General features: G+C 50.9%; 1 protein-coding gene and 1 pseudogene across 3 annotated transcripts; both read right to left on the reverse strand.

Annotated features, from left to right (window-relative positions):
- Positions 1-229: 229 nt before the first annotated feature.
- On the reverse strand, positions 230-345 carry LOC120584228 (uncharacterized; annotated as a pseudogene).
- A 1376-nt stretch (positions 346-1721) lies between these two features.
- On the reverse strand, positions 1722-26154 carry UAP1 (UDP-N-acetylglucosamine pyrophosphorylase 1). 3 transcript variants are annotated; one of them, XM_039839827.1, is made up of 11 exons: positions 26000-26154; positions 19939-20273; positions 16948-17152; positions 14829-15004; positions 13363-13535; positions 9118-9311; positions 8021-8161; positions 7368-7556; positions 6234-6281; positions 2917-2983; positions 1722-2211 (listed from the first exon to the last, which is right to left on the reverse strand). In XM_039839827.1, exons 2-11 carry the CDS (start codon positions 20222-20224, stop codon positions 2119-2121), a joined length of 1572 nt encoding a protein of 523 aa, XP_039695761.1. In that variant the 5' UTR covers positions 20225-20273; positions 26000-26154; the 3' UTR covers positions 1722-2118. The 3 variants fall into 3 exon arrangements, with proteins under 3 accessions (XP_039695761.1, XP_039695760.1, XP_039695762.1); XM_039839826.1 differs by having other exon boundaries at positions 6234-6284; XM_039839828.1 differs by lacking the exon at positions 6234-6281.
- Between the last annotated feature and the right edge of the window lie 205 nt (positions 26155-26359).

Genomic DNA, 26359 nt, shown 5'->3' on the forward strand with positions numbered 1-26359 from the left:
AAATCAAACACTCAAACATTCGGGCTCGTATGTCCAGCTGTGACGATCGGTAAAGCCACATAGCAGGGGTGGCTGTTAACTCTCACACACACCCTCTCGCTGTTGCCACGGCATTCTGACTCCTGTTTTTTATTTTGTTTTGTTTTGTTTTAGGCGAGGCAACCTTTGGAGGACCTCACAGATCGAGAGGACCTTGTCAGCTTACAATCTCTTATTTTATTTTTTTTTATGCCTACAGCACCTGGTCTTCCTAGGTGGTCTCCTATCCAAGTTCTAACCAGGCCTGACCCTGCTTAACTTCCGAGATCAGATATCGGGCGTGCTCAGGGTGGCATGGCTGCAGACTCCTGTTTTTATAAACATTTACCTGCATCTGTATCTTCTGAACTAGAGCAATTACTTCAGCAGGACACACGAAGGAACACGTGCTACTGCCTGACACCTTCATGACGCAGGGGTTCTCAGACTCTTTGACCACAGCCCCTGTCCATCAAACCACCGCCAGCCCAGCGCTGGCCTGCCCCACCCTGCCAACATTAATATCATCTCAGTGACAGGAAGAGCAAACAGCAGATGAACGGTCAGAAACAAGAAAAGGAGGCATCCCCTTCAGGCGGTAAAAACGCTGCGGTTCTGCCCCCATACCCATTTGGAGTTTGTTCTGATGGAGAACGCGAACCTCACGAATCTTTTTGAGAAACGGGATGGGTGACAATAGCAAAATTGGGCTGTTATTGAAATAAAACAGAAAATATGCTAAACACATTATTTATGGCTCAGCACCCAGAAAACTACATTTAGATATCAATCATATGCTCTTTAAAAAAAACTGATTCTTAAAACTTTTAACTTCTGCAGAACAAAAGGCTCACCCATGACATTCCAACTTGTAACAATGAGTCAGTGGGAAACAAAAGTTTTTAATCTCCTCTAGACGTAATTTCAGAATGTTTCATTTATCCAGATGCTAATTTTATATACTTTTGGTCAATACTTAAATGCTACATAAATGTATTTATAAAGCTCAATATTTTCATGCAAACTCTTTTAGGCATAGAGAACACTTACTAATGACCAGTTATCTATGGCCCACGTTTAAAGAACCACCTTAGTCTCTGTCCCTCTTTTTAATCTTCTAGCTGAAAACCAAACCAAAACCAAACCAAACCAAACCTGAATAACAGTGATGAACTCACCTGGGGAAATGCAGGAACCACAGTCTCTTGATTCTCTTGAATCCCTGGGGGCAAATATTTGGGTAAAAGAGAACAAAGCAATGAAGTGAGACAAGGTTCCCCAGCCTGGACAGCACGGGCACCGCGTGTCCTGTGCGCGGGCGACGCCGGCAGCCCCGTCTCCGGTCATCAGATGCGCTGCTCCGTCCCGCCCGCTCGGAGAGGGGAGTTCGCCCCGGCTGAGGCCACTGTTAGGAAGCAAAAGGGGAACAAAGTCCAAAGTAAGACGTTCATTTAGGGCTCTGACTCCGCGGTTTCCCGGAAAGAGTGTGTGTGTGTGAGTGTGTGAGTGTGTGTGTGTGTGTGCGCGCGCGTGTGCGTGTGTTGTTTTTGTTTGCAATATCTCAGTTTCTCCCAAGTTTCATACTTTCTGAATGGAATAAATTCCTCAAGGTACAAATGACACTCCAGAGACAAAAAGAAAAGTTTATTTTACTGTCCAACTATTTTCTTGAAAAAGCTTACTTTTGATAAAACAAACTTGTAGTATCGCAGAAACCTTCCGACATGTACAAGGGCGTACTGTCACCCCGCAGAACTCTGAAGACAAGCTTCTAGCCCCAGGCGAAGGGCGGGCGCACGCCCTGGCCACCCTCACGCTGCAGGGAACTGCGTGGGTGGCACTGCTGTCCTTAGCCTGGGGAAAATTTTATACAACTGAAAACTATAAATAAGACCGTCAGTGAGCTGAGAACCTTAACAGTGCTCTCTGCAGTTCAGGCCGCTGCTTCTCGGGGGCTACGTAGTAGTTAGGAGAGTTCGACAGGCAGAAGGAGACTCTGTGGACATTCGAACTTGAGTAGCCTCAGGAGGGGCCTGGAGGCTCACAGTCGGTCTGTCACACGTAAGCGCTGCTCTCGCTGCGGGAAACTTGGCACCTGGCTCATACGCCGTCCTTCACCAGCTCACAGACGCCATTCTCGCCAATGATTAAAGGTGCGTGGAATTCTTTGCCAGCCACGTAACTTTCTAGTCCCTGAGAGGAGGGTTGAAATGAAACACAATTAGAAAACTGGGGGACACTTAGTGGCTGTAATAATGATTTAAAACATGAATGCCACGAGTTGGGTTGAGGTGCAGCATTTATGTCAATAATGATCTATTTATTATACTTTTTAAACTGGGCTTAATGTCCTATTAATGGCAGCATAAAACAAACAAGAAATGAAATTATCTTGATTATAATAAAATTTCTAAGGTTAAAAAGATGATACTCTTCACCAAGAACAGCTGGCTTTCTAAGCCAGGGGGCTGTCTTGGCCCTGGGCCTGAGCGCAGTGACAGGGCCCTCCAGCAAGGGCACGAATGAGAAGGGGAGGCAGCCCTAGCTCCCGGGCCTGCGAAGCCAGAGGACTACGCCTGTGAAAGCAAACAGACCCTTCGAGAGGAAAATTCTATTGCGCTGAAAACGGCCAGATGATTTATCTAAAAAAGCAAGGCCGTCACGTACCCTTTAAAAGCCCCTTGCGTTTCCGCACAACGAAAAATGGACCGAACAGGAAAGCATCCCCGTGGGAACCGCCCACTACGGGGTTCTCGGGGAGCAGGGTGCAGGCCCTTCTCGGGCGGCGTCCGGGAGCAGGGCCATCGGCACCGCCCCCTCTGCTGCTCCTGCACTTAAATGCCCATCGGCACCTGAACTCCAGCTCTAGAACAGGAGGGAGAGGCAGAGCGGACTCACCTCTCCGGCGTAGGAGACGAGAGGGGAGATCTCGCACTGGATAGGGACGTCGTGGGCGTCCTTCAAGCTGAGGGAAACCGAACGTGTTAGACACTCGCGTCTCACCCCCTGCCAGAGAGCCGTGCAGAGCGCCGCTTCCCTCGGAGAGGCCTGCGATAAGGAGCCGCTCCTGCGTCACAGCCCTGGTGATCTCTGACCTCCCGGGGGCCACGGCACCGTGGAACCGTCAGGGACAGAAGGACCCTGTGCGGGGTGGCGCCAGCAACCAGCACCTCAGCAACCGCGAGACGCCCTGTGCACGTGTCATTTCTGTCGTTTCCAAGTTTTAATCTGATGAAGAGGGAACTATTTACTGAATGCGTGCTACGTTCCAGGTACGTGGCAGGTCCTTCGAAGCCTTCCCATTTCATTTTAACCCTTGCCACAGCCTGAGAGTCAGGTTCCACTGCGGACAGACATGCTGAGGCCTCAAAGCCCAATACAGTGGCCACTGGCCACATGTGGCCGCTTAAACTTAAATTAATAAATAAAAAGTTTAATTATAACTTTAAAATTCACTTTCTCAGCCATAACCACATTTCAAGTGCTCCGCAGCCATGCCGCTGACGAGCAAGCCACAAGCAGACAGCGGTTCCTTCACTGTGGGAAGCGTCGCTGGACAGCCCTGTCCAGGAGCCGGTGAACCGTCCCCAGCCCCGCGCTTCCCTGTGCCCCCTGAGCCCCTAGATGAGCTGAGCTGATGGACTCTGTTTCCGAGTGCTTCTCCGTCACCCTCGCCAAAGCCCTTTGAAGAGCTCAAGCAAGACGCAGCCACACAAAGGCCCGGCCCGGCCACCCTGTGCCTCCTCCAGGCACGCTCGCCATCATGACCTGTTGCCATCCTGCGTTTCTAAGTTACCTAACACAAAAGTCAGTAAGGCATGTTTAAAACGCATTTAGAGGTGTCAGAGCATGGAGTTTTTTCACCATTTCAGCAATTGGGCAACAGGAACGAGGCCCAGCCTCAGAGCCCAGCTCTCCTTTGCTCTCCTCTGTGGTCAGCCTGAGGGCTGACATCCTGCTGAGGGCCCCTGAGCGTAGCCTGGTCTTCCTCTGGACAGAACTGTCTAGCCAGCATTCAGGGTGCCCTGCGTCCGCTCCCACTGCTCGCCCTGCCGCCTCCACCCACCTCATTCTCCATGAGGCCCCTTCGACCAGCCGCATCACACCCGTCCGCCAAGTTCAGCTCAAGCCCCAGCCTTCCCTCGACTGCCGCTTCACAGTGACTGTCCTCACTCACATCTTCACACAGAAGACAATACAGTTATGAGGCGTCTGCTGAGTCACTGCTTCCTAGGGTAATTATTATTCACACTACACATCCAACACGCAAACACGCACTGCCTGATGATGTGATATAGCGTTTATGTCTGTGCATCGTGAACCTCCTGACAGGCTGTGAGGGTGGGCGCACCACAGACTGATCTGGAGAACAGGTGCACTACAAGCTAGGACGCACCTCTCTCCCCGTGTTCATCAGGTTCCATCGAGAGAGCTCCAGAGGTATGGCCCAGACCCTTCCGGGCAGCTCAGTCATACTAAACCAGACGGACTGAAGCCAATGTCGCTGGAAAGGTGTACAGAGCCCACCCCGCCCACCGCACCCCGCCAAGCCCCGCGGGGCTGGAGTGCCGGGACGAGAACACACCGCTGGCCCGAATATAACTTTCCCCTGTGCCACAAAGACACCCAAAAAACTAAGAAAGTCGGCTTTAAGAAACAAAGCTGGATGCCCTGGAGGACGAGAGAGAGACGCGACGGTCGCCCAACGCGAGGTCTCAGGAGACGGGCACGTCAGCCCGAGACCAGCACTGCCCCGTCTCCAGCCACACGTACTTTCGGTAGCTAGCACTGCTCAGTAAGTGAAAAACAAAAGCAATGTCATTCTGTCCAAATCCAGCACGCTTGCTCCCATTCCTTCAGGACACCTGCGAGCCACTTCTCCCCTCCTCCGCCCCTCCCACCTTCCAATGATCTCTCTCTGCTCTCCGAGGGCATCCTCTAGGGTTCCTAAGTTCGTATCTCATTTGAGGACAAACTGTGATTTCAGTTTAATTATTCTACAAATGGCTAAAACGAAGTAAATAGGGAGAAAAGTACTAAAAGGACCTGAACAAGAACCAACTGTTTAAAACTTCTATTTCTTATGGGAGATGGCTAGAAGTTGTTTTCAGGTGTCTAAGTAAGAAACTTTCACCTTTTAGGTTAAAAACTGTGGTTCAATGAGAAGGAAATTTATGGTAAAAACTTTATGTCTTAAATTATAAAAGCGGCTGGCTTTCACGTATTCAAAATGATGGCTGGGACAGAAAATGGCAAAGGGCTCTGCATCCCGGTCCCCACAGCATGAGGGGCGGCAGTCGTCTACAGCTCCCACGAGGAGAGCCAGCCAGATCTGGGAGTCCCCTCCCTGTTGCTCGGGGCCACATCCCAGAACCACTGACAGTCACAGGGACGTGTCTGTACAGGGCAAAGATGGATGGCACAGGCAGGAAAAAAAAAACAGATAAAATGACACTGGTGCTATGCCGTTCCTGAAGTAACTCACACCTCCAGACCCTCCACCCTCTGTATTCCCCAAGTTATCTTAAACGCCTAAGAGTAAAGCTAAACCTACTAGCATTAAAGTGTAACGGATATGAAGCTGTCTCCTTCGCCGTAAAGACAATGGCTTTTTTCAAACCCTGTTAGCACCTAGATGGCAGAGGGCACGTGCTACCTCCAGCTAAAAATTATCTGACATTAAGACAGAATGTCTTTAGGAGCAGGACAACTGCCTATGAGTAACACAGAGACCAAAAGGGAGGCTGCTAGCATGAGAACAGATCCCACGAGCAGCTTCCTCGCCTTCGGAGCCATCAGTGTGTCTGAAGCAGGTGGCCCCTGTGCCGAGGGGGACATCCAGCTCTGAAGGCGCATCCGCAGAGCATCATTTCTACCTGCTGTGCTTATGCTAAGGGGGTGAGCTGGGATCCAAATCTGCTCTCCCGGCCTGTAACCTGCTCTAGGTCTTACCTGTCACTTGTGATGTGTCATTGCAGGCTCAGACACCTGTGGTTGGATTCTTAGTAATGCATGCTCCCCAATTCCAGCATGCACCGAGACTCTGAGTTAGTGTCATCCAGACAGACACCTGCCACCAGATAAGCAGTAGAGCGTCCCCCCAAAGCTTCGACCATCCACCGCAGACCCCGACAGGCAGAGCGCTAAACGACAGCACCAGTTAGTACAGGGAGCGCCGCCCGCCACCACGCCCCGCAGGCAGGCTGGGTAGTTACTTGTGATTGGCATCAGCTGTGACGGTCTCCGCCCTTCCATTCGCAGCACTGCTACGCAGGAATAAATAAGCGTTAACGGGAATGAAAAACAAAATCCAAAACAGTAAGAAAGAAGAGGAACTGCAAAATATACTTGTCTGAAAGGCACGTATTTATGGCAAATTATAAACCCGGCAAAGAAAATCTGAAGGGTTAAGAAACAAACTCAATGGCCAGAGATGAAGCATGAGGACAACACGTCATGCCATAGAGCAAGCTGGATGGCAAGACAACCTGAAAGAGGCCCGGACTCTGAGACAGCTTGCCAGGGCCCCTCCTTGTGGAGACACGGCACAGACCGGTAGGTTCCGGTGGCCGGTGCAGGCGCCCAGTGCTCTGACACCCCTCCGGGCACTCCTGCGCATGTGTGCCACAGCCAGCCCTTTTATCACGTAAGAATACAAATTACACGGCAGAGTGTTCTTTATATAAGCACAGAAACGTCAAATGATTTAGAAAGGGGGGATTCTAAGTGCCAGTGGAGATTTCATCATAAAATATAAGATTAAGCTTTAAAGAGCTTTATCTCAGATTTAAACAGCTATCAGTACCTTTTTATTTTTTTAACGTCTAAATTCCCAAAACGTTTCCGAAGTTTTAGTGTCAGTAAACACAACTGGCATTCATTTCTCTTCCCGGCACCTCCCTCAGTGGCCTGAGTGCCATGGAAGATGCGGTGGCCCTGTGTCTCGCAGACGGTGTGTGGGCAGTGGCACTTTGGGGATCTCCCAGAGAACCTTTGTAGGGAGGCCCCTGACACACAGCCAGCAACGCCCCACCCTCTCGCCCCAAGGTCTGGCACACTTCTGGCGGGCTTGAACCCGAAGGCACACCAAAGCAATGGCCTGCCGACTGTGCCTCAGTAGGGGGCTTTTGGTGACATGCTGCGGATGCCTCCAGAGAAACAAGAGCTTAGAAGAGACTCCCCTGTAAGAGGAGGCAAAGCCAGCACTCTTCATAACGGGCAGAGCTGTCTTCGGCTCACCCGGGGACTGGCCACGCCGATGCCGGGGCCGGGGGCACAGCAGAGAGCAGAACGGAGTCGGAGAGGACAGGCCGGGACACGGCCCCCTGGGGACAAAGGCACCGGCTTACCAGGGAATCGCGGGCAGGCGGGAGCCATTTCCGTCTACAAAGTGGCCCCCCGCGTTGAGCACCCAGCGGTGGTGAAGGGACAGCAGAGCGTGCCTGGCCGTGGTGGGGTTGTCCTTGCCACTGTGACTGTCCGCGTTCTTGAGTGGGGAGAACTCGTCTTCCCGTAACACCTCATACACCACGAACTTCCTAGAGGGAACCGGACGGACGCTTTATTCGCCACCAAGTGACACTGCGCTCACCTATGGCTAACTGGCCTTCTGCACTCTCACGGCAGTCGAGTTCTGAGACACACACCTCAACACCACGCGCGAACCCCGGGAGAGCTACGCCATGGCACGCGGCCCTGCAGGGCATCCCCAGCTCAAGGCCACTCTCTGCCGAGCCTCTCTAGCCTCTCGGCCAGAACAAGTGACTTTACTGGCTCCGCAGGACAGCCAGGTAAGGGACTGACTGATACAGACGAACGTGCTCATAGGCAGCTCAGCACACTGCTGGGCAGGTGGCCTCACGTTGGAGAGGCAGGGATCCAGGCCACACGCTCGCCACCCACATGCCGCAGCTGACAAGGTCTCCTGGGAACAGAGCCCAGCCGAGGGCAAAGCGCAGCATTTCGGGGCACGTCCAGGCTCCCCGGCACTGCGCGAACGTACTTTGCAAACTGGAAGATGTCGAAGACGAACTTTTCCATCTTTATTCCATTTGGTTTGTCTGGCTTAATTAACCGCCCCTGGGGATCCACAAATGGAATCTTCTTTTGAGCCACATGGTGCTGCAACTGAGGTTCATAAACACTAAGAGAGGAAGAAAGACAATCACTCTCCAAACGCAGAACGCCAGCAAGCCTGACAGCCGGCTCGACGGCCGGGACTGACGGTCAAGGTCGGGCATTCGCTACGTTTTAGTTTCTACTAAATGGTAAATGGACAGATTTCCCTATCCATCTCCTTATGTTAAAAACAATAAAGCTCTCCACGTTAAAATACACACGCAGCTCACGCCACTGTCTCCCCCTAAGTCCCATGTCCGCTCTTCGCCCCAGCCTGCCCAGCTGCGACCCCTTTAAGGATGGGATGGAAAGATGAGTGTTAACAGTGACGGTGGGTGACCGAACGCAGCTAAAACAGCACAGATGGACGGGAACTATTTTGGAACCGGAGTCGCCATTCTAAAGCAAAGCCGAGCAACTTTAGCAGGCATCTGGAACGCCTAGAAGCTGCCGAGCGGAGCGTTAATAGTGAAAAGGCGCCACTTCGCGGTCCGTGGAATAGACAGCTCCGACTGCACCCGGTGGCACTACCATGCTGGCCTCCAGCCGGGTCTCAGCTCTTTCCCCTTCACTCCCTAACACACGAGTCCCCAGAGGCTCGGCGGGAACCAGCTAAAGTAAATCGTGTGAGCGGCTTCTTAAAAGTACAGATGCCGGACACCCGCCTCCAGGAATTCTGATTCAGTAGGTGGCGGGGAGACACCTGTACCATAAGGTCTGCAGCTGTGGCAGAGAGAGCGTTCCACTCCTCTGCTTCACGGGAACCAGCACAGCTGGTGGAGGGGACGGGGACGCCCTGTGGCCCCCGCACAGGCCATCGGCTGCTCTGGGTCTGCAGGCTGCGCAGTCTCGTACCCAGGACCGTGCCGCAGGAGCAAAGGCGACCCCAGGAAAGAGGGGCCGCCCCACAGGGTCTCCCTGCTTTCCGCCGACCGCCTCTGTGACTGAGCAAGTGTGAGCGCAGAGCCGCGCCGGCCGTACCTGACCACGTCTCTCAGGAACCGCACAGTGAAGAAGTGGTTGGCGATGTTGCCCGCGCTGAACAGCAGCCGCCCGTCAGGGCCCCGCCGCTGCGCGGTGGCCAGGGAGATCTCGCTGTACTCCACCACGCGGTACACGCCGTCCACCCGGCACACCACGCCCACCGGCTCCGTGGGGTTCGTCTTCTCCACCACCTGCCGGCAGAGACAGGGACAGGAGGGGAGGGGCCTGAAGCGCTGCGGTTTCCAGAGACCGCGCTCGCGCTTCTTTAAGGTATCAAGAGGCATCCTGAACTTTAGACAGTCACCTAGCCATCCTTATACTCTCTGAAATACCACTTTCCAACTGGAAACGCCGTGAATTGCCTCCTTCCTGGATCTCACCTAACTCCACAGTGGAGAAAAGTCCATCAGACACAGACAGGCCGGAGGAATCGCCTGGACTGGGAATAATGAAAAGAGGAGTCGACGTCCCCCGACGTCCTCTTTTCATTATTTAACGTGTCCTTAGCCGCACTCAACCACTCGGAGAAGACACGAGATGGGATTCCTCTGGGAGGCACAGGACAGAAAAGTAGGCATCTAGCCTTTCACTTTATATTGCCCAAACCGTTATTTCATTTGAAAATAACATTTCTTCATTTTCGTTCATGAATGCAGCATACTCCTTGTTTTTCACGGACTTGGCTGGAGTGATGGGTTAGAGAAGGCAGGTCACTGCCCGCCCTCTTCAGACAGAAAAACCCACCCATATTTATCTGCTTTCGATGCTAGATTTTGTTCGGAGTAAGAGATTCTATGCTTTTAAAAAGTTTGAAAACCAGCATTTGATCATCTGGCAGTGGATCTGGCTGGTGGGGGAGCTGAAAAGTACACATCAGAGGGAAACGTGAGAGCGTTCAATTTTATAAAAACCTCACGGGTGCTTCTGGTACCCACCACCCGGGTTCCACACAACTCGCCTAAATTGTTTAGAAGAAAATGAGAAAAGAACGGTATTCAATGCACCAACATAAAGTCGAGGTGCAGTTGAGATGAATGTCCAACAGAAGAACCGAGCGGTAAAACTATCTGAAGAGTCTGTTTCGTTTGCCCTGTTCAAGTAACAGTGCAGCACACTCCAGGGCATTTTGAAAAATCTGTCCCGAACTGAAGTCTATCCTAAGTACATGTGAAATCATATCAATAAAGTTAAAACTTTTTTCAGCAACCGGTTTCTTAAAACAAACACAGCCAGCAGCATCTCTTGCAGACAGCTGAAGCCACCACGGAGAACTTGGTTTACACAGCAATGAGAGCACAGGCCCGGAGTCCCGCCCAGCGACACGTCAGCCTGCTGTGCAGTTTCACTGTGTGCCCCCTGAAAGGAGCACAGTGTTCGATGAAAAGAAACTGTTTACCAAGGAGCGGGGGGTGCCACCGGAGGGGAACACGGCACGGCAAAACGACCTAAGCGAACCACTCCAGTCCATCGATGCGCTTCGCACACTTTGCCCTGGGGGTCTCACTACGCAGGGAATTTGGGGTCAATTCCTCTCGTCCCCAATGAAAACACACACACACACACACAGGTTTCCTCTCTAGTCGCCTCTATACGCCCCCACTGTCCCTCCCCCGAGTGCAAACCTGCTGGCCGAGCGTTTACTTCCATGACGACTAACCTCCAAACACTATAAAAGTCCAGATGACAAAAGAAATCATCTGTGTACTGCGCAGAGCTGGAAGGCTGTTTATATATGCGGAAAAGAAAAAGGTTTGCTCTGCGTCCCACAAGTTAAATCCTAGAAGTTGAGTTCAAAGTCACACTTTGACCTCAAAGTCAACTGCTTAACGAAATGACCTTTGATCCGCCATGGTCCCTGCCTGCTCAGCACTGCTCTTCTGCGGACCACTCTGCCCTTCAGCATCTTTCGTCAGGGCTGTCGCGCCATCATAAGCACTTCATGCACCAAGACTGGAGCCTATCAGGAAAGCACTGCCGAGAATTCTATCAGCACACCGAGTCACGCCCTCCCTATGTGCATGAAATACGTAAAAAATGTATTTTAATATCTTGATCTTATTGAAATAAAAAGGATGGGAGGACAGATGACATAAGTGGTTTCTAACATGTCTAAAAGTTTTAACGTATACCAGTCCAATCACAGTTCGGTTCCATCTGAGTATTTACTTATTCCTTCGCTGAGTGACGACTGCGTCACATCCCAGACACAGCGTAGGCAGGAAGACAGACTGCATGTGTCCTGCAGGCCCCACGCACGGGCCGTGGAGGAGTCACTGGTTGTACGCGCATCTCTGTGTGACCGGCACGCTCACAAAGGTCACCGTGCCCATGCAAGGTTTTCTGAGCTGCCAGCAAAAACATGGCACTGCCAAGAGGCTGGTTTATGAGGCGATACGACACTGGCTTGGAGCTGGAAACATGGGTTCTGATCCTCTCTGCTACGGGGGTGAAGGGCCTCCAGCCCGGAATCGGTTTAGGGCTGGGCTCACGTGCTCATTTCTGAAGCCAAGGGGTTGACCGGGTAACCTCTGAGGTCCCTTCCAGGCTTAAGTCTCTGATCATACGTAATTTAAAATGATTCTGAAGCTCAGAACTGTAAAGTTTAAGTTTCTGTGTTCGAAAAAAAGAGTGACACCAAGTAGAACAAAGTCAGAAATAGTTTTGTTTTGCTTTGTTTTTAAACCTTAGTCGCTACTTACAATGCTATCCGTTTCGATTACGTTTGGCAGCTGTTCACAAGACAGTGCTGAAGCTCCTAGAGGAACACACAGAGGCCTAAAACAGATGAACTAAACCAACTCAGGAGGAGTCCTATTATGTCTACCAGCTTAATCTCTCAAATCTTGTACTGATAAATTTAAGAGTTCAGCTTCTACGACAGACGGATAAATTTTGAGAGTAATGAAATATTTATAATAGAAAATCTCCACCCAAGAATTTGGTATGTCTCTTATGGCAGGTCTTCTTTTTAAATCCGGAAATTTCAGATTTACATATAGTCTAATTTGTTTTTGTCAGACACTTGTATGGTTTTTGCTTTTGTCAGAAAACTTCTCTTCCTGTCAATATTACAAAATTATTCTACATTGTCTTCTAATATCTCTGTGGTTTTTTAACATTTAACTCTGCAATCCATTTGAAATTGGTTCTAGAATGAGTTTTGAGGGCAAGATCTTACTTTATTTTTAAGCAGGTATCTCATTCACTCCCCCAGTGACTGGAAATGCCACATTCTTATTCAGTACATTCTTATATACAAGGATTTGTTCCCGACTGATCCGCTGTCCCATTAATCTGTCATTCTACTCCGGTGTCAGCACTACACTCTTATTACTTTTTATTTACAATCCATCTTAATATGACAGATTTTCTCCAACCTTCTTCCCTCCTTATTATAATTCTTTTTCAACATTTTCCTGGCCATCTTTACATGTTTATGTTAAACTTTAGAATCATTCTGTCCCCAAGTGTCCCCAAAAGAGTGTCCTTGGGACTCTGATCAGGATTGTGTTATACTTTAATTTGGTGAGAATCAATACCTTTATAGATTTTTATGAGAGCAACATTTATGTTAATATTTTTAAACCGTCTGTGTTTTTAAGGTCTTTCACGTTTCTTGTCGACTTGATTCCTGGGTATACTACGTGTTTTGTTTGCTACCATAAAGGCCTGTCTCCTATATCATCATTCATGCAACTAAAAAAGTGTAGAAAAGAACAAAGCCAAGGATGCGACCTTGTTATATGGCACTTAATTGCAGTACGTCTGTGGTCATTCAAGCAACTACAAATCTCCTTAATTGCCGTTATCCCCCATCTGCACATTTCTGTCACGAACTACCATGGGATGCCATGTCGCATGCCCCGCCCACGTCTACATCTGCCACCTCTACCGCCCCTCCTGTGCCCACACTCGAGTGACTCCGCCACAGGAAGAAAGTGGGTCACTCTGAGCAAGCAGTACTTGATATTAACAACCTGTCCCGGGCCTAGGGGTGACCACGCCCTCTCCCAGGTACCTGCAAATCGACCTCACGGATTTTAAACTCTTACTGGCGATGGACAGGCATAAAACATTACTTCTAGAATCAAATGTTGCCAATTTAAGATAAAGAGTGGGTGCGGGGTAGTTAGTTCAGTTAGAGGGATGACTGCTTCTGAAATATTCAAAACGCCCTAATAAATCCTGGAATGCACGTGCCGACGGAGAGCGGCCACACGGCCCCAGTCCGTGAGGCCTTACCTTCGCCCCACAGTCTGCTCCCTTGTGAATGCAGAATCCGATGAACCGGGGGTCCGCCACTCTGACCAGAATGTTGTCGACGCAGTACACGTGAACACTCTCGACGCCTCTCTGCTCCATATCCTCCACGAGGTTCTGGGCCGCAAGAGCCCGGTAAAGACCACCGTTTCCATCTGGGAAGTGAAACAGCCCTTAGCGGCACACCAGACCCATGAGGAAGGTACCCCGAAGGCTCTTCAGTGTGGGCCAAGAAAACTGAATATCCGTAAGGAAAGACTCAGGTGTCTCGCATGACACTACGCGATTCTGAAAGCGACGCAGCGTCAATGTGCAGAGAACGGCGTCTGTGAAAGACAAGTCAGGCCCGAAGCCCACGCTCCCTCGTCAGCTGTCCTGACAGGTGGGCCTGTGATGCACTGTGACACGTGAAATTACTTCTCGAGCAATGATTCCTTCATAGCAAGTTTATTTAACCTTTGTATGATTCAAGTGGGCTCGACACTCACAGCCTGACAGACAATTTCACCCATCTAAATGCATGAGCATTTTATACCAAATAATTTGTTTAAAACCAGATTAATATGAAGGTCCATGGTGACTTAAATTGACTATAAGTAAAGCCTCTTCTTTCCACATCTATTTTCAGTACTGACTAATGTACTTCTTCCAGCGACAAGCTCTACACAGCTGAAATAATGAAAAACAATTAGACGGCTTCACAAAACAGAGCTAGGAATAGTACGTTCTTCTATTAATTAAAAAGAATATTAATTAAAAAGTGGCTCTCTGGAGAGCGCCACAGCCAGCAACACTGGTTACTCCCCGTCAGCCCGTCCTCCAAGTCCTGATTCAGAGCTCTGACTCCATGGACATGTCTGTTGTCACAGCCGGGCTCATACTTGGGGCCACCACGTGAGGCTGCCCAGGCAGAGCGGCCCGGTTCTGGACGTCACTGAAAAACACAGTGTGCACGCACCACCTGGGTCTGCGCGCGCGGCGGCCCTAACGGTGCCATGTACACAGTTTTGTATTTCTTGTTCTCTTACTTAACCCACTGAAATTATTTCTTTGTCACTTAATTAAACAACCCGTTTAATACTATGTAAGACTGTTACAGTGAAACTCTACTTCAGCCTTATTTACAGAACTACGGACGGTCTCCATTTCTCACTGCCGTGAGCCATGGTGCCGGGAGCACCGCTGTGCGTGAAACGCCGAGCAGACGGGGAGCGCCCCGCACGCTGTGCCGACTCCCCGTCAGCGCCGATGTCCGCGAAGGGGGAAAGGCGTTTCCGGTCCACCCATGGGCATTTTCATTTTTTAGATCATTAACAAATTGCAAAAATAAATAAATAAAAATATTAATTTTTTTAGCATCCAAATCACCAAATTAAAACGAAAGTCAAAATTTAATGGTTTATGTCACTACCATTTCTAGTCACCATTAAATAAGCATGGTTACAAACCTGGAGCCATAGAAACCTTATTCTTCTCTTCCAAAATAATTTTCCCATCAAAACTCATGGCTGGTAGCATTCCCTGCTGAAAAAAGATCACATTCTCCTTTTTCAAACCGAAGTACTTGTGTCTGGTGAAGGATTCCTCCGTGGACTCCACTGTTCTGCCGCTCGTCATTATATACCTTGCAAGAGAAAAGCACATCTGCTAAGTGACCCAGCTGCGTGGATCAGGCAAACAAGCCTTGTCTGTCTCTCAACGGGAAGAAGGTGTTTGAGGGCGCCTGAGCGCCTTCATCCTCACCCTGGAGCAGCAGCATCGGCTGCTGCCCCAGGGGACTTTCTTCCCCCATTGCACCCACCCTCACGTAGGGAACAAGTCTCTGTGACAATACGAAACACACCTCCTGCAAGAGAGCCTACAACCAGCTTATGCAAACAATTGAGAACGTTGTAAAAAGTGTATTTTAAATTAAAAATTCCTATTCTAAATAAATAAGGAGAAAAGGGTAACTGCACGATATTCTAATGAGCTCTGTGGTTCTTTTTATTAAAATTTTGAAATGGAATCTGGGCTCCGTTCACCCTTCATTTAAAATCATAAAAGCGTAATTATACTGTCTCATCACAAAAATCCAACCCATGCCAGTGTGGCAAAGGAGAAAAATATTCCATCTAAAAGCACAATTAGTGACTGAAACAGCGTGCTCTTAGTAGAACGGAAACTACAAATCAGTAGGGCTTTCGTCTATTTTGGTTATTGATATACCCGCAGCACCTACAAGCAGATACTCGGTTAGCACCTGTTGAATGAATAAACGAGGAAAATGGTATAACAACATCCCACCATAGTAGATACCTCTGTCTAACAAATTGTCCTGCGCATTTTGAACTTTGGGCACAAAGGCTTGGGCTGATTTAGAAGATGACAAAAGAGGTGGCTAAGCTCGTCCACCTAAGAAAAAATAGACACCCTGAGTTGTGAGGAGAGAGAAGGAAATCCAGCGTGACAGTAGGAAGCCGGGTCATCACTTAGAACACAGATGTCCCTCAAACACCCCACAGGAATCAAGAAGAAAAGGAGTTCACAAGGAGGCAAACACTTGTGAAGAGAGCGCTAGGAAGGCTGGGAAGTTATAAAAAGCCCATTTACAGGTGTTAGTGCTACAGAAGCAACACGGGTCAGAACAAAAGCTCAGGACAGTGGCAGTCTTTCAGAGGGGACCGAGGGTATGCAGCGGCCTTGTCCTGGGGGCGTGTGCCAATCTGGGGTCCAGGCAGCGGCAGGGGGCCTGGACCAGGCAGAAGGAGAAAGAGACCAGCAGAACCTTTGGGGAGAAAATAACCAGATTCGAGACTTGAGGGATCTCACAGCCATGGCTGGTTTCCCCTCAAAACGTGCTCCCTTCCAGAGCTGCTCTGGAAGACGCGAGCTCAGAAACTTCTGAAAAGCGGAGCAGTTTCGGGAACGGCTTGGTGCACGGGAGGTGAAGGCCGGCGAGGCAGGCCCTGAGAACACGGCCCGCACGCAGACGGCCATGCTGGCCCGAGCAGGCACAATAGTGGGGCCTTCAGTGGGGGCGAGGGTGGGGGACTAGGTAACCTGGCCCTTAAGGGTAAGAGTCCCAGACTGAGAGAACCCACCGAAAGTTGCCCCACACCATGTTGTCATGAAATGTCAGATACTAAAGACAAGAACAGACACTCAATGCTTTCAGAGAGAGAAAGAGAAAAAAAGACTAGGAATCAACAAGGCCACAATGTCTCGACCACGGTGCTGGAAATAACGGAGTGATGCTCAACTCCAGAAATTCAAATTTTCAATCGGAAATTCTATACACAGACAAACTAGTGGTCGGTGTGAAGTTTCTAGACGCTGAGCCCGCAGCACCCCAAAGTGCTCAGGCAGGGACAGAAACGTGGGAGTGGGTACACACTGCTTGTGAGGGCCACAGTGACCAGCTACCTAGCTAGACTGCATGACACTTTTAACGTGTACAGGAAATTACAGCTCCCAAGGACATCGGTAACAGGAAATAGGTCTGCTTATGAATAAAGGACGTATGCATTTCGAGTACTTTAAGCCAATTTGTGCTCAGACATTCCCTCATTGTGAGACATTTCTTACCACGGGATGGTGCACTTGTTGCCATGGTATTTTTCAGCTAACTGCTGAAGCTTCAGGATCCGCTCTGCTTGAATCTGAAAAAGTGTCTTATGGGATGGCAACCCAACATCGTACATTCCCTTGGGATACGAGACACCAAGTCTTGTCCCTTGTCCACCAGCTAGAAGAAGAACAGCCACTTTGTTCTGAGAAATCTGGAAAAGTCCTAGAAAAGAAAACACTTGTATCACACACCACTACAATTTGACACTTTAGAGTTACACACACACAGGCAGCAGCAGTCACACTACCTGCAAGAGGAATCCACATGCAATCGTGAATGACAACCTTGTTAACGAAGACATTTTTATTGTTAAAAGTTAAATTTATATAACCCAACCAAACACTAAGTAATGAACAATATACTTTAATGAACTGATAATTTTCTGATAATACTGGAAGGCAAAGACCAAGAGATGTCACAGATGTTTCACAGGTACTTGACCATTTATTAGATGTGGCAAGTTGAAGTAAAAATAGGACAAAAGAAGATATCTAGGCTTCAGGATGAGTGATGATGCTGTTAAATTACCTCCAGCCTATGAATTAATCAATAATAATTAATTAGCGAGCATGCAGAGATTCTAGGCAAGCGACCACCCAGTAGATGTAAAGAAAAAGCCCTCGGCCAGGGCGCCATGTGGCACAGTGGGCATGGGCCCTTGGTCAGGATGCCAGGGCCTGAGAGCTGACCCGGCCTGGCGAGCTTCGGGGTCTGCCCACAGAGCGATGTGGGGAGACTTTGTGGGGCAACGGAAATGTTCTATATTTTGATGGGAGTGGCAGTTACATGGGTGTATAGATCTGCTGAAAATTCACAAAGTTAGTACATGCCATTGCATAGAATTATACTTTGATATAATTACCAGGATTCCTGCTGTCTGAAACAGCATCATCGTCTACACTACAGCAAGCTCTTCCCTTTGAGAACTCACTAGGAAAACCTCATTTTGTTATGAATTGGCACACACATGTAAGTTTCCAGCTAAGTGGAAAGGATATGATGTCAGTTACAAAGTCTCCTTCTCCACCCCTACTGTGTAAGCCACAAATACTGTTCCCTTGACAGTACGGCCAAAAGGAAGTTTGCTTTGTACCTTCTTATATTATCCTGGTTGCAACAGTGCCAGTCTAGTTTAAATGAAAGGTCATAAATGTAGACAGACTAGTTCCACAGATTGCAACAATTTTACAAAATGGTCATAAAGAAGACTCAGATTATAGGAAGCCTGGCCAGCTGCTCATGGTCCGCATCATGCAAGGTCAAAGCTCATGGACTTCCCATAAAACGAATTCTAAGCCTTCATCCCCATGGAATCGAATGGAACCCCAGGCTCTTGGAACAGTTTGAAAATCAGTAAATCCTAAACCCAGAAAAAGATGCAGAGAGATACGCAGAAGGCTGATGATGGCAGTTTTCCTTCTTTTTCTATGAGAGGCAGGGGGTGCCAAGGAATGGAAGGCAAAATAAAAATAGCCATGGTAAGGCACAAATACAGACTGTAAGATTAGATCTATAACGTTATCATATGTCGATAGAAGTAAACGTGGATATAATCATGTCCGAGGTGGTAACGGGAGCAAATAAAAACAGATTTAATGAGGGCATGGAGAATTTACAGTGTTCCTGTTATTTTGATATTATTTTTGCAACAAAACAATGTCTTTAAAAAGGAAAAAAAAAAAAAACAAGCGGATGAGTGTCTTCCCTCAGCCACAGGTCATCCGCCCACTCTTCGAAGGCTGGGAAAGGAGAGCAGCCCCGCCACCCAGGGACCGACCAGTCAGAAGCCTGTGCCGCCTGGACCGTGGCTGTAGCTCAGAAGGCACAGGTCTCAGGGGCCCAGTTCTCCCCTCGGTTCTACTCCATTTGCAGCAGGTGATGGGAGGATATAAGCACCAATTGCATGCAAGTCCACTGCCATAAAAAAATAAAATAAAAAGGAAAAAAATAGTCCAATCTTTTCATTCTGCAGTTGAGGAAACAGGGTCCAGATGGACGCGGCTCGCGTACAAGCACTCGCGGGCTTGAGCTGCAATCCTCAGTAGACCTTTTCCTGACGGAGGAGTCGTGGACTGCAGCAACCACAGAGCCTCCCTCCGCCGAGAAGCTGCATTCGTTCTATCTTGCCGTTCTGAAAGCATTACTTGTACTAGCTACGGGGGCAGATCTTATGATAAGCTTTAGAAGAAAAAGCATTGGGGCAATTCAACAAACTTTTATCAACCAACTTATAATTCAAAAATCTGTGCCAACAGAGCCGAGTAGAACAACGGCTGCTCTTAAAGAGTTTACAATGCAGCGACGAAGGCAGACATAAACAACTCTTATTGGAAGGTAGAATGAAAGCAAGCTCGGGCAAATAACTCCAACTTGGGACCCTGAGGAACAGGTGGTGGACCAGCGGCATGGTGCTAGTCCCCAAGTGGCATGGCCGCTGCATCGCACGACTCCAGGAAGTGGCCTCAAAGGCAGTGCAGCTGGCAGAGAAGGGGCAGAGGCCGCCCAGGCTGAGGGCCAGCGTGAGCAACGGCAGGGAAGGCCTTACGAAACGTTCAGAGAAAGGTGGACTATCCGGCCTGGCTCCACGCGCGGGGCAGTCGGAGTAGAGAGAATCCGGATCAGGGCCGTAGCCCAGGCCAGGTGGGGGAGGGCTCTCGGCCCAAGCTGCGGATGAGAAACGCAGGGAACTGGGGAAGAAAAAGAGACTACAGGCAACTTAAGGTCTGACTGAGAAGAGGCCTGAACCGGGCAGCAGAAAGGAAAGCCAACGTGGGGACCAGCAACGAGAGACACTGCAGAGGCCTTGGCAAAACGGTCTGCCACCTTCTGACTGGTCACCTGGTTGAAGGTAGTACGAGAGTCAAAATGCTGATCACACGGCTCCGTGGCTTTGACAGTTTTGTGTATCTCAGAATAAACTACAGCACACGCATTCCCGTGCTCGGTACCTTCACTTTCCCAGGCCTGGAGCTGGTCTTGATCCCGCGTAGCGCTGCCCAGCACTTCCCGAGGGATAGGCTCCATCCGCGCATCCACCTTCTCCAGCTGAGAGAACTGGCGGACTCCTTCGGTGGCCTTCTGGAAAAAGATGCTCAGCTCCTCGAAGTCCATGGCCTGGAGCTCTGCACAGAGCTCCGCCCGCTGGGCCTCTTCCAGCTCATCCCAGAACCGCAGCAGGTGCTCCTGCCCAGCCCGGGCCAGCCTGAGCTCGAGATCGCTGGGTGCTCTGCTCATGGCGTTCCGCTAGCCACGCTTTGTGAGAACAGCCGCGCCGTTTCTGCAGCTGCAAACCGACAAGAGAAAAGGGATCGATAGCAGGTCAAAGTCCAGCCTCAAAACCCAATGGGTTTTTTCCTGCTAAAAATAAGTGCATTAAAAAACCAGTTGTTCAGATATGGCCTTCTGCTTTCCAGCAGTGTTCTGTTCGTAAGGTGGCACTAACAAGCTTACATGCCAGGCACGGCACTGAACACCCACGTGGCTCATTCGATTTCGACAGCTCTGCGACACACTGCGACCGGCACCCTCTCTCTGAGTCGGCAGGGCTGGGGCGCGAGACCAGGCAGTCTGGCTCAGAGCTCACATGCGACCGCATCTGGTGACCTCTGAACCACCCCTCTGACCACCGAGCTGCCACTGAAAGGCCACCTCGGCTTTCTATTTCAGCTGCTCTCCTTCTGTCTCTAACAAACATGACTGTTGTCTTCAGAACACATCGAAGTTCGAGAAGACAGGACCACCTATTATCTGAAAAACACATTTCGTTTTCATAGCAATCTGCAGAGAAGTGATAAATATATGTCCACTATCTTTACCAAAAATTGGTCCCCAAACGGACAAAAAAATGCAGAACAGCCAATGGTGAAACAGTGTTTTTAAGAGCATTCTGTGATAACATAGCAAAACGCTGACGTGTGTAGTACTAGAGAGGGAATCCTTAATCTACTGGCCTAATATAGACAATGACAGCGTTCACAAAGGAAGCACAGAGAGCTGTGCTCAGGCCTGAGCAGACCCAGGGACAGATGAGGAAACGGGCACAGCGGTGGCCGCCAGGAGCAGGCAGGTGTGGGACCCCAGCAGGGAGCGAGGGGAGGTTCTATGCAGAGGGCAGGGTGAACCAGGAGGAGCCGTGGAAGCCAGCAGGTTTCAAACAGGTAGTGTCGCCGTGCTTGAGAGATGAGAAATGAGCAGTGGCATCGAACAGACTGCAGATGGGACCCTGGGAGCAGGAAGTGGGTTAAGACAACTGTGGGTACCATGAAGCAAAGGTGTGAAGTGGACTGGCTGCCGAGGAGACAAGAGCGAACGGGACAGTCATCGCTGTGCTATGACTGCTCAGTGCAGCCACGAGGGACGGGGGAAAGTCAGTGGCACACCAACGCAGCCCGCGTTCCTCCCGTCGCAGGAAGGCGAGAGGGGACGTCCACGTCAGCTCCAAGCAGGACAGCATGTGCCTCCTCGAGACGGCACACGCCCAGCGCCATGCGCAGACGCACTGTGGCGGCACAGCTCGAGCCTCAAAATGACGTCACACGCTGTCACTGGTATCTTTACAGAGAAAGAACTGAGCCACAGAGGTAGCTTGCCCGAGGCCCCAAACCAGCCGAGCGACATGGCCAGTATTCAAACCTCGACAGACTCTTAAATTCACGCTCTTAACCGCTAGGCGTTCTACCTCTCAGAAAAAGAGGCCCGTATATCTCCATGCGTGTGCGTGTGCGTGTGCGCATGCGCGCGTGTGCAAGAGAGAGGGGGTGAGAGACAGAGGGGAGACACATAATTTCTGCTGCATTTATTCAGAAATACAGACACAACTGACGTTTTTATGGCTGACTCGGTTTGCAAAAATGCCAACACACTCGGGTGAGGAACCTCACGGGATGAACAAGGACTTCACTGTAAAAAGCATCGTTACTTCTTTATTCTATACTAGGCATGCCAAGCGAATCAGAAATTTCTTAGAAATAATTTTAACGTGTTGACTCAAAAATAAATTCGAGAAAGATAATATCATCCAATAGACACAGACACATAAATCCTATTTTTTCTTTTAAGTAGATGCCCCCCTCACACTGGTGACAAAACTGGCTCCATAATTCTTCTTATAAAATCAATTTTTAATTACACTAGCACATAAGACTGAGTGTGTTATATTCCTAACTTTTATTTTGCTTTGCTATTTAGATGTACTTCTGGGGCAGAATACTTCAAGTGTGAAATGAATGAAATCACCTGTAAAACACGCTTCATGAGTTATCAGTGATTTACAACCAGGTGAAGGCTTCTGTGCGAAATGAAAACGAAAGCTTGCTGACTATCAGAATGGGAGGCAGCTCCACCCTGGTGTGATCCAAGGCCCTCACCTCTCCCTCCACGTACTTCCTTGAGCCTTTTCTATCTCGAGATCCAGTCACCCTCAGAGCCTCCCGCACGCACTCCGGCCTGAAGTGAGTCCTTATGGGTTTGGGAATCAAACAGGACTGACTTTTACTCTGCTTGAGCCAAGTAGCAGATACTTTCAACTTTGGTATCTTCATCTGTAAAATGGGAATAATGAAATTTTCTCACAGGGTCAGAAGCATAAATAAAATAATTCTTATGACCATGAAAAAATGAGGCTCAAAGAGGCTAAGTAATTTGCCCAAGGCCACTTACCTAATCGGTAGAAAAACAGGAATTTTAATCTAGATAAACCTGACTCTGAAAAACCTTTCCCCTATCCTATCCGACAATCTCGCTCACAAAAGCAGAGGGAATACTGGGACTCAATTCAAGGTCTTTCCTAAAAGAGAGGCAGTACACCTGGGGCAGCACCCAGCACTGGGCTCTGGGGTCCGACGGCCCGGGTTCCGCTCCCTGCTCCACTACCGCCTAATTCTGTGACCTCGGGCACGATATTTAATCTTCCTGTACCTCAATTTTTCTCACTGATCAAATAAGGATAAAGACACCTCTCTGAGGTTAAGAGAGTTAATGAGTCAGCGTAACGAAAAGCGTTTAAGACAGAACTGGCACCTGGAAGCCCTCTATGAGTGTGACCGGCTGCTACGTTGTCCACGCAGAGCATGTGCTGCAGACCCTGAGCTAGCCCCAGGGACACAAGGAGAGCGACTACTGGACTTGGGCGCTAGGGGAAGGAAAGAAGCTTGCCAAGCAAACGAGAACTGAGAGGGAAACCCAGTCAGTGGGAACAGTGTGAAAATGGTTCAAGTAAATAAGTGTAATCAAGGAACAGGCATAGTGTTGGGATACGGGTGGCGAACGGCCATGGATGAGGCTGAATGTTTTATCCATGCCACTACTTCTGTTGAATAAATCACAGGCCCACGGCCACCCTCTTACTTACATATATGGATAGGTTACAGCTAAAAGTTGCTTTTTAATATAGAAATATACATTAGGAGACAATTTAAGAAGGAAAACTTCAACTTTTGTGTACTTTTAATTCATTCACTCAACAAACATTTAATGAGCACTTAGTGTCTGCCAGGTGCTTATCTAGGTGACAGAGACAGCACTGATCAAAGTGGCAACGTGCACGGTCACACCACAGTTGAGGAGAGAGACAATTATATAAAATGGCAGGCAGTGTGACAGGACAAGCGCCATCAAGTAAAACAGCTGGACAAGGGTGACACTGTAGCTGGGGTGGGCAGGCAAGGCTTCTGTGACATTTGCAAACACATGTGAATGAGGTCAGTACCTGGGGGAGGAGCATTCCAGGCAGAGGGAGCTGCAGGCACAGAGGTTCCACGACAGGCAGGAGCTTGGCCAGTCAAGGAAGAGCACAAAGGCTGCAGTGGGGTGACGACCAAGGCCGAGAGTGCTCGGAAATGAGCTGACACGTGAGCAGAGGCCACACCGAGCAGGGCCTTCTGCTCAAGGTAAGGGCTACGGGGTCTGGAAACCACAGGGGAACCTGGAGCAGGGGAAGCATCGCGCCTGATGTAGGTTTGAAAGGACCACTCTGCTGGTGGGCGGAGAAAAGACTAATGAAGGCCCAAGTGGAGCCAGCGGACTGTTAGGGACAGCTGGACAGTCCACATGAGAAATGACAGTGGCTCAGAGCAATGGTGAAGGTGGGTGCTTAAGGTGCACCTAGAGGACTAGGTCGTGGACTGAGTGTGGAGTCAAGCAAAGATGACTGCGAGCCGTGGTCCCCTGTCCTGAGGTGGGACGTTCAGGACAGGGACATGGGGGGAAATCCATCTCCACTTTTGGTCATGTTAAGTCTTGGATGCGTATTAGACATCCAAACAGAAACGCTGATGAGATGGCAGAATGCAGCTGTCCAGAGTTCAGAGGTCATCAGTGCACATGACATTAAGTTAAGGACACAATGAGACCCCCTGGGGAGTGCAGTCAGATACAGAAGCAAAGAAGCCAACAGACTGAGCCTGGGACTCATTAGGGCTTTAAAACACATTTCTATTGATACGTGCAGGTTTCAAGAGACACGATGCCATTATTTTTTAATTTAAAAAATACATCATATTAAAAAAGGCCGCTGAGATAGGTTTATATGAAACTGGTTTCCAAGGAATGGGGTCTTTGCTAGGGTGTCACCTCCACCATCACTCTTGCCCAGGTTGGGGGGCAAGTATTATGGCAGGAAGGAGCTTGGCAGGGAGCCAGGTAACTTGAGGAACGGAAAGTCCTAGAGCTCTTGGGCCCATGGATCGTGGACCCTATGCCAACCAGTGCGCCTCCCTGGGCACCCACCTTCCTCACGCACCCTCAAATGCGAGTTCACGATGCAGTGCTCTGCCTCCCCAAACACACAGGCAAACATATTATTATCACATTTTAAGATGTCAAATTTTTCCTAGAAAGTTACTAGATACCTATCCACCTTCAGATGCTTGAGAAAAGGAATCCATGCAAACCAGACAACTCATCGATTACACTCTGACACGGGCCTGCACCACAGTCCGCCAAGGCGACAACGTCACATGGGCTTCTCTGCATCCCATGCAAACCTTCCTCAGGTAACAAGCACACCTGAGTTACAGACAAGAATGACTTCCCTGTGATGTCCGAGGCAGATGAGACCACCCCCATGCCACGAGAGGGCACTTGCAAGGGTGACGCTGTGTGACACTGAAGAGGACCGGGACAAGATTCTTCTTTCCATAACCGAAGTCTTAAAGAGCGAAGGTCCGCTGTGGGAAAATGGCCCGGCTTGGCCTGTGCCCGCGTCAAAGCCAAGGACGACCTGGCGGTCACCGCGTGGTCAAGCCCACCGCGACGACTTAAATGCCCGCTTTAAGGAGGAGCGTCCCTGCCGCGGCTGCTGGGCCCGCTCCCCTCGCCGCCCTGAGATGCTCCCGCGTGCTAAGTGCGCCTCTCGGAGCCTCTGTGGAACGGCCTTGGGGACGGACGGCCGCAGCCCTGAGCCCTGCAATCGGCGGCCGGGCCCCGAGGTGCCCCTTCGCGGCCGCGGGCACGCCCGCCCGGCCCCGGCCCGCGCCCCGGGCTCTCCGCAAGGCCACGTCGCGCTCTCGGCCACGGCCCCCAGGCCTGGTGCGCAGCACGGGGAGCGCGGGGACCCGCGGGCCCAGAAGGGCCGGGCCGGCCCCGCCACCGCGGACACACTAACGGGCCACGTGGGTCTGGTCCCGCCGCCACGTCCCCGCCGCCACGTCCCCCGCGGCAGCTCCGGCCCTTCCCGCCCACGCCCTGCAAGTCGCCTCAGCACTCCGCGCTCAGGACCCGGCGGGCGCCTCGTCCCGCCGGGCAGAGCCAGCGACCGCCTGCGCCCCGGAGCCCTCAGGGTGGCGCGACGGCCACCAGACGCCGTCGCCACCAGACGCCGTCGCCGCCCCCGCGAGTCCCCTAGCGCCACGCGCCGCCTCGGCCCGCGTCCTCCGCCCCAAACCCGTCCCGCGGCGCGGCCGGCCCGGTCGGGGCCCCCGAGGGCCGAGGCGCCTGCGTGCGGCGACCCCCGAGGTGCGCGCCCCGCCCTCGGGCCCTCCGGCGCGGCGGCCGCGGGGGCCTCTCACCGACCTCGGCGCGACGGCGTCCACCCGGCTCCGGCTCGGCGGCCCGCGCCAGCTCCGCATATATACCGCGGTCCGGGGCCGGCGGCGGGGCCGGGGGCCGGGCCGGGGAGCGCCGCCCGCCAGCCCGCCCCTCAGGCGCCGGAGAGCGGGCGGCGCGCAGGAGGAAGCGCCCGGCGACACGTCAGCGCCGCGAGCGCGGGCTGGCCGGATCAGGGGGCGGGGCCGGGGCGGGGCCTCGCGCGTCATTCCTCCTCGGGGCCAATGGCGGCGCTGCTTGGCGTCCGTCAGCTCGAAACCCGCCCCCGGCGCCGCTGTCCGGGGTCCCGCCCACGTGCCGCGGCCCCGCCCCCTGCGCCGACGCGCC

Source organism: Pteropus medius, unplaced genomic scaffold, assembly GCF_902729225.1.
Source record: "Pteropus medius unplaced genomic scaffold, Ma_sr-lr_union100, whole genome shotgun sequence".
Classification (NCBI taxonomy): Eukaryota; Metazoa; Chordata; class Mammalia; order Chiroptera; family Pteropodidae; genus Pteropus; species Pteropus medius.

What these genes read in the sequence shown, in the direction of transcription:
- UAP1 (XM_039839826.1), bottom strand. Translation starts at nt 20,224, where the DNA reads ATGAGCAGAGCACCCAGCGATCTCGAGCTCAGGCTGGCCCGGGCTGGG. An exon ending in AACAAGTGCACCATCCCGTG is followed by an intron (nt 15,005 to 16,947) that starts GTAAGAAATGTC and finishes TTCTCTTGCAAG; the next exon opens with GTATATAATGACGAGCGGCA. An exon ending in TAAGGTTTCTATGGCTCCAG is followed by an intron (nt 13,536 to 14,828) that starts GTTTGTAACCAT and finishes TTCACTTCCCAG; the next exon opens with ATGGAAACGGTGGTCTTTAC.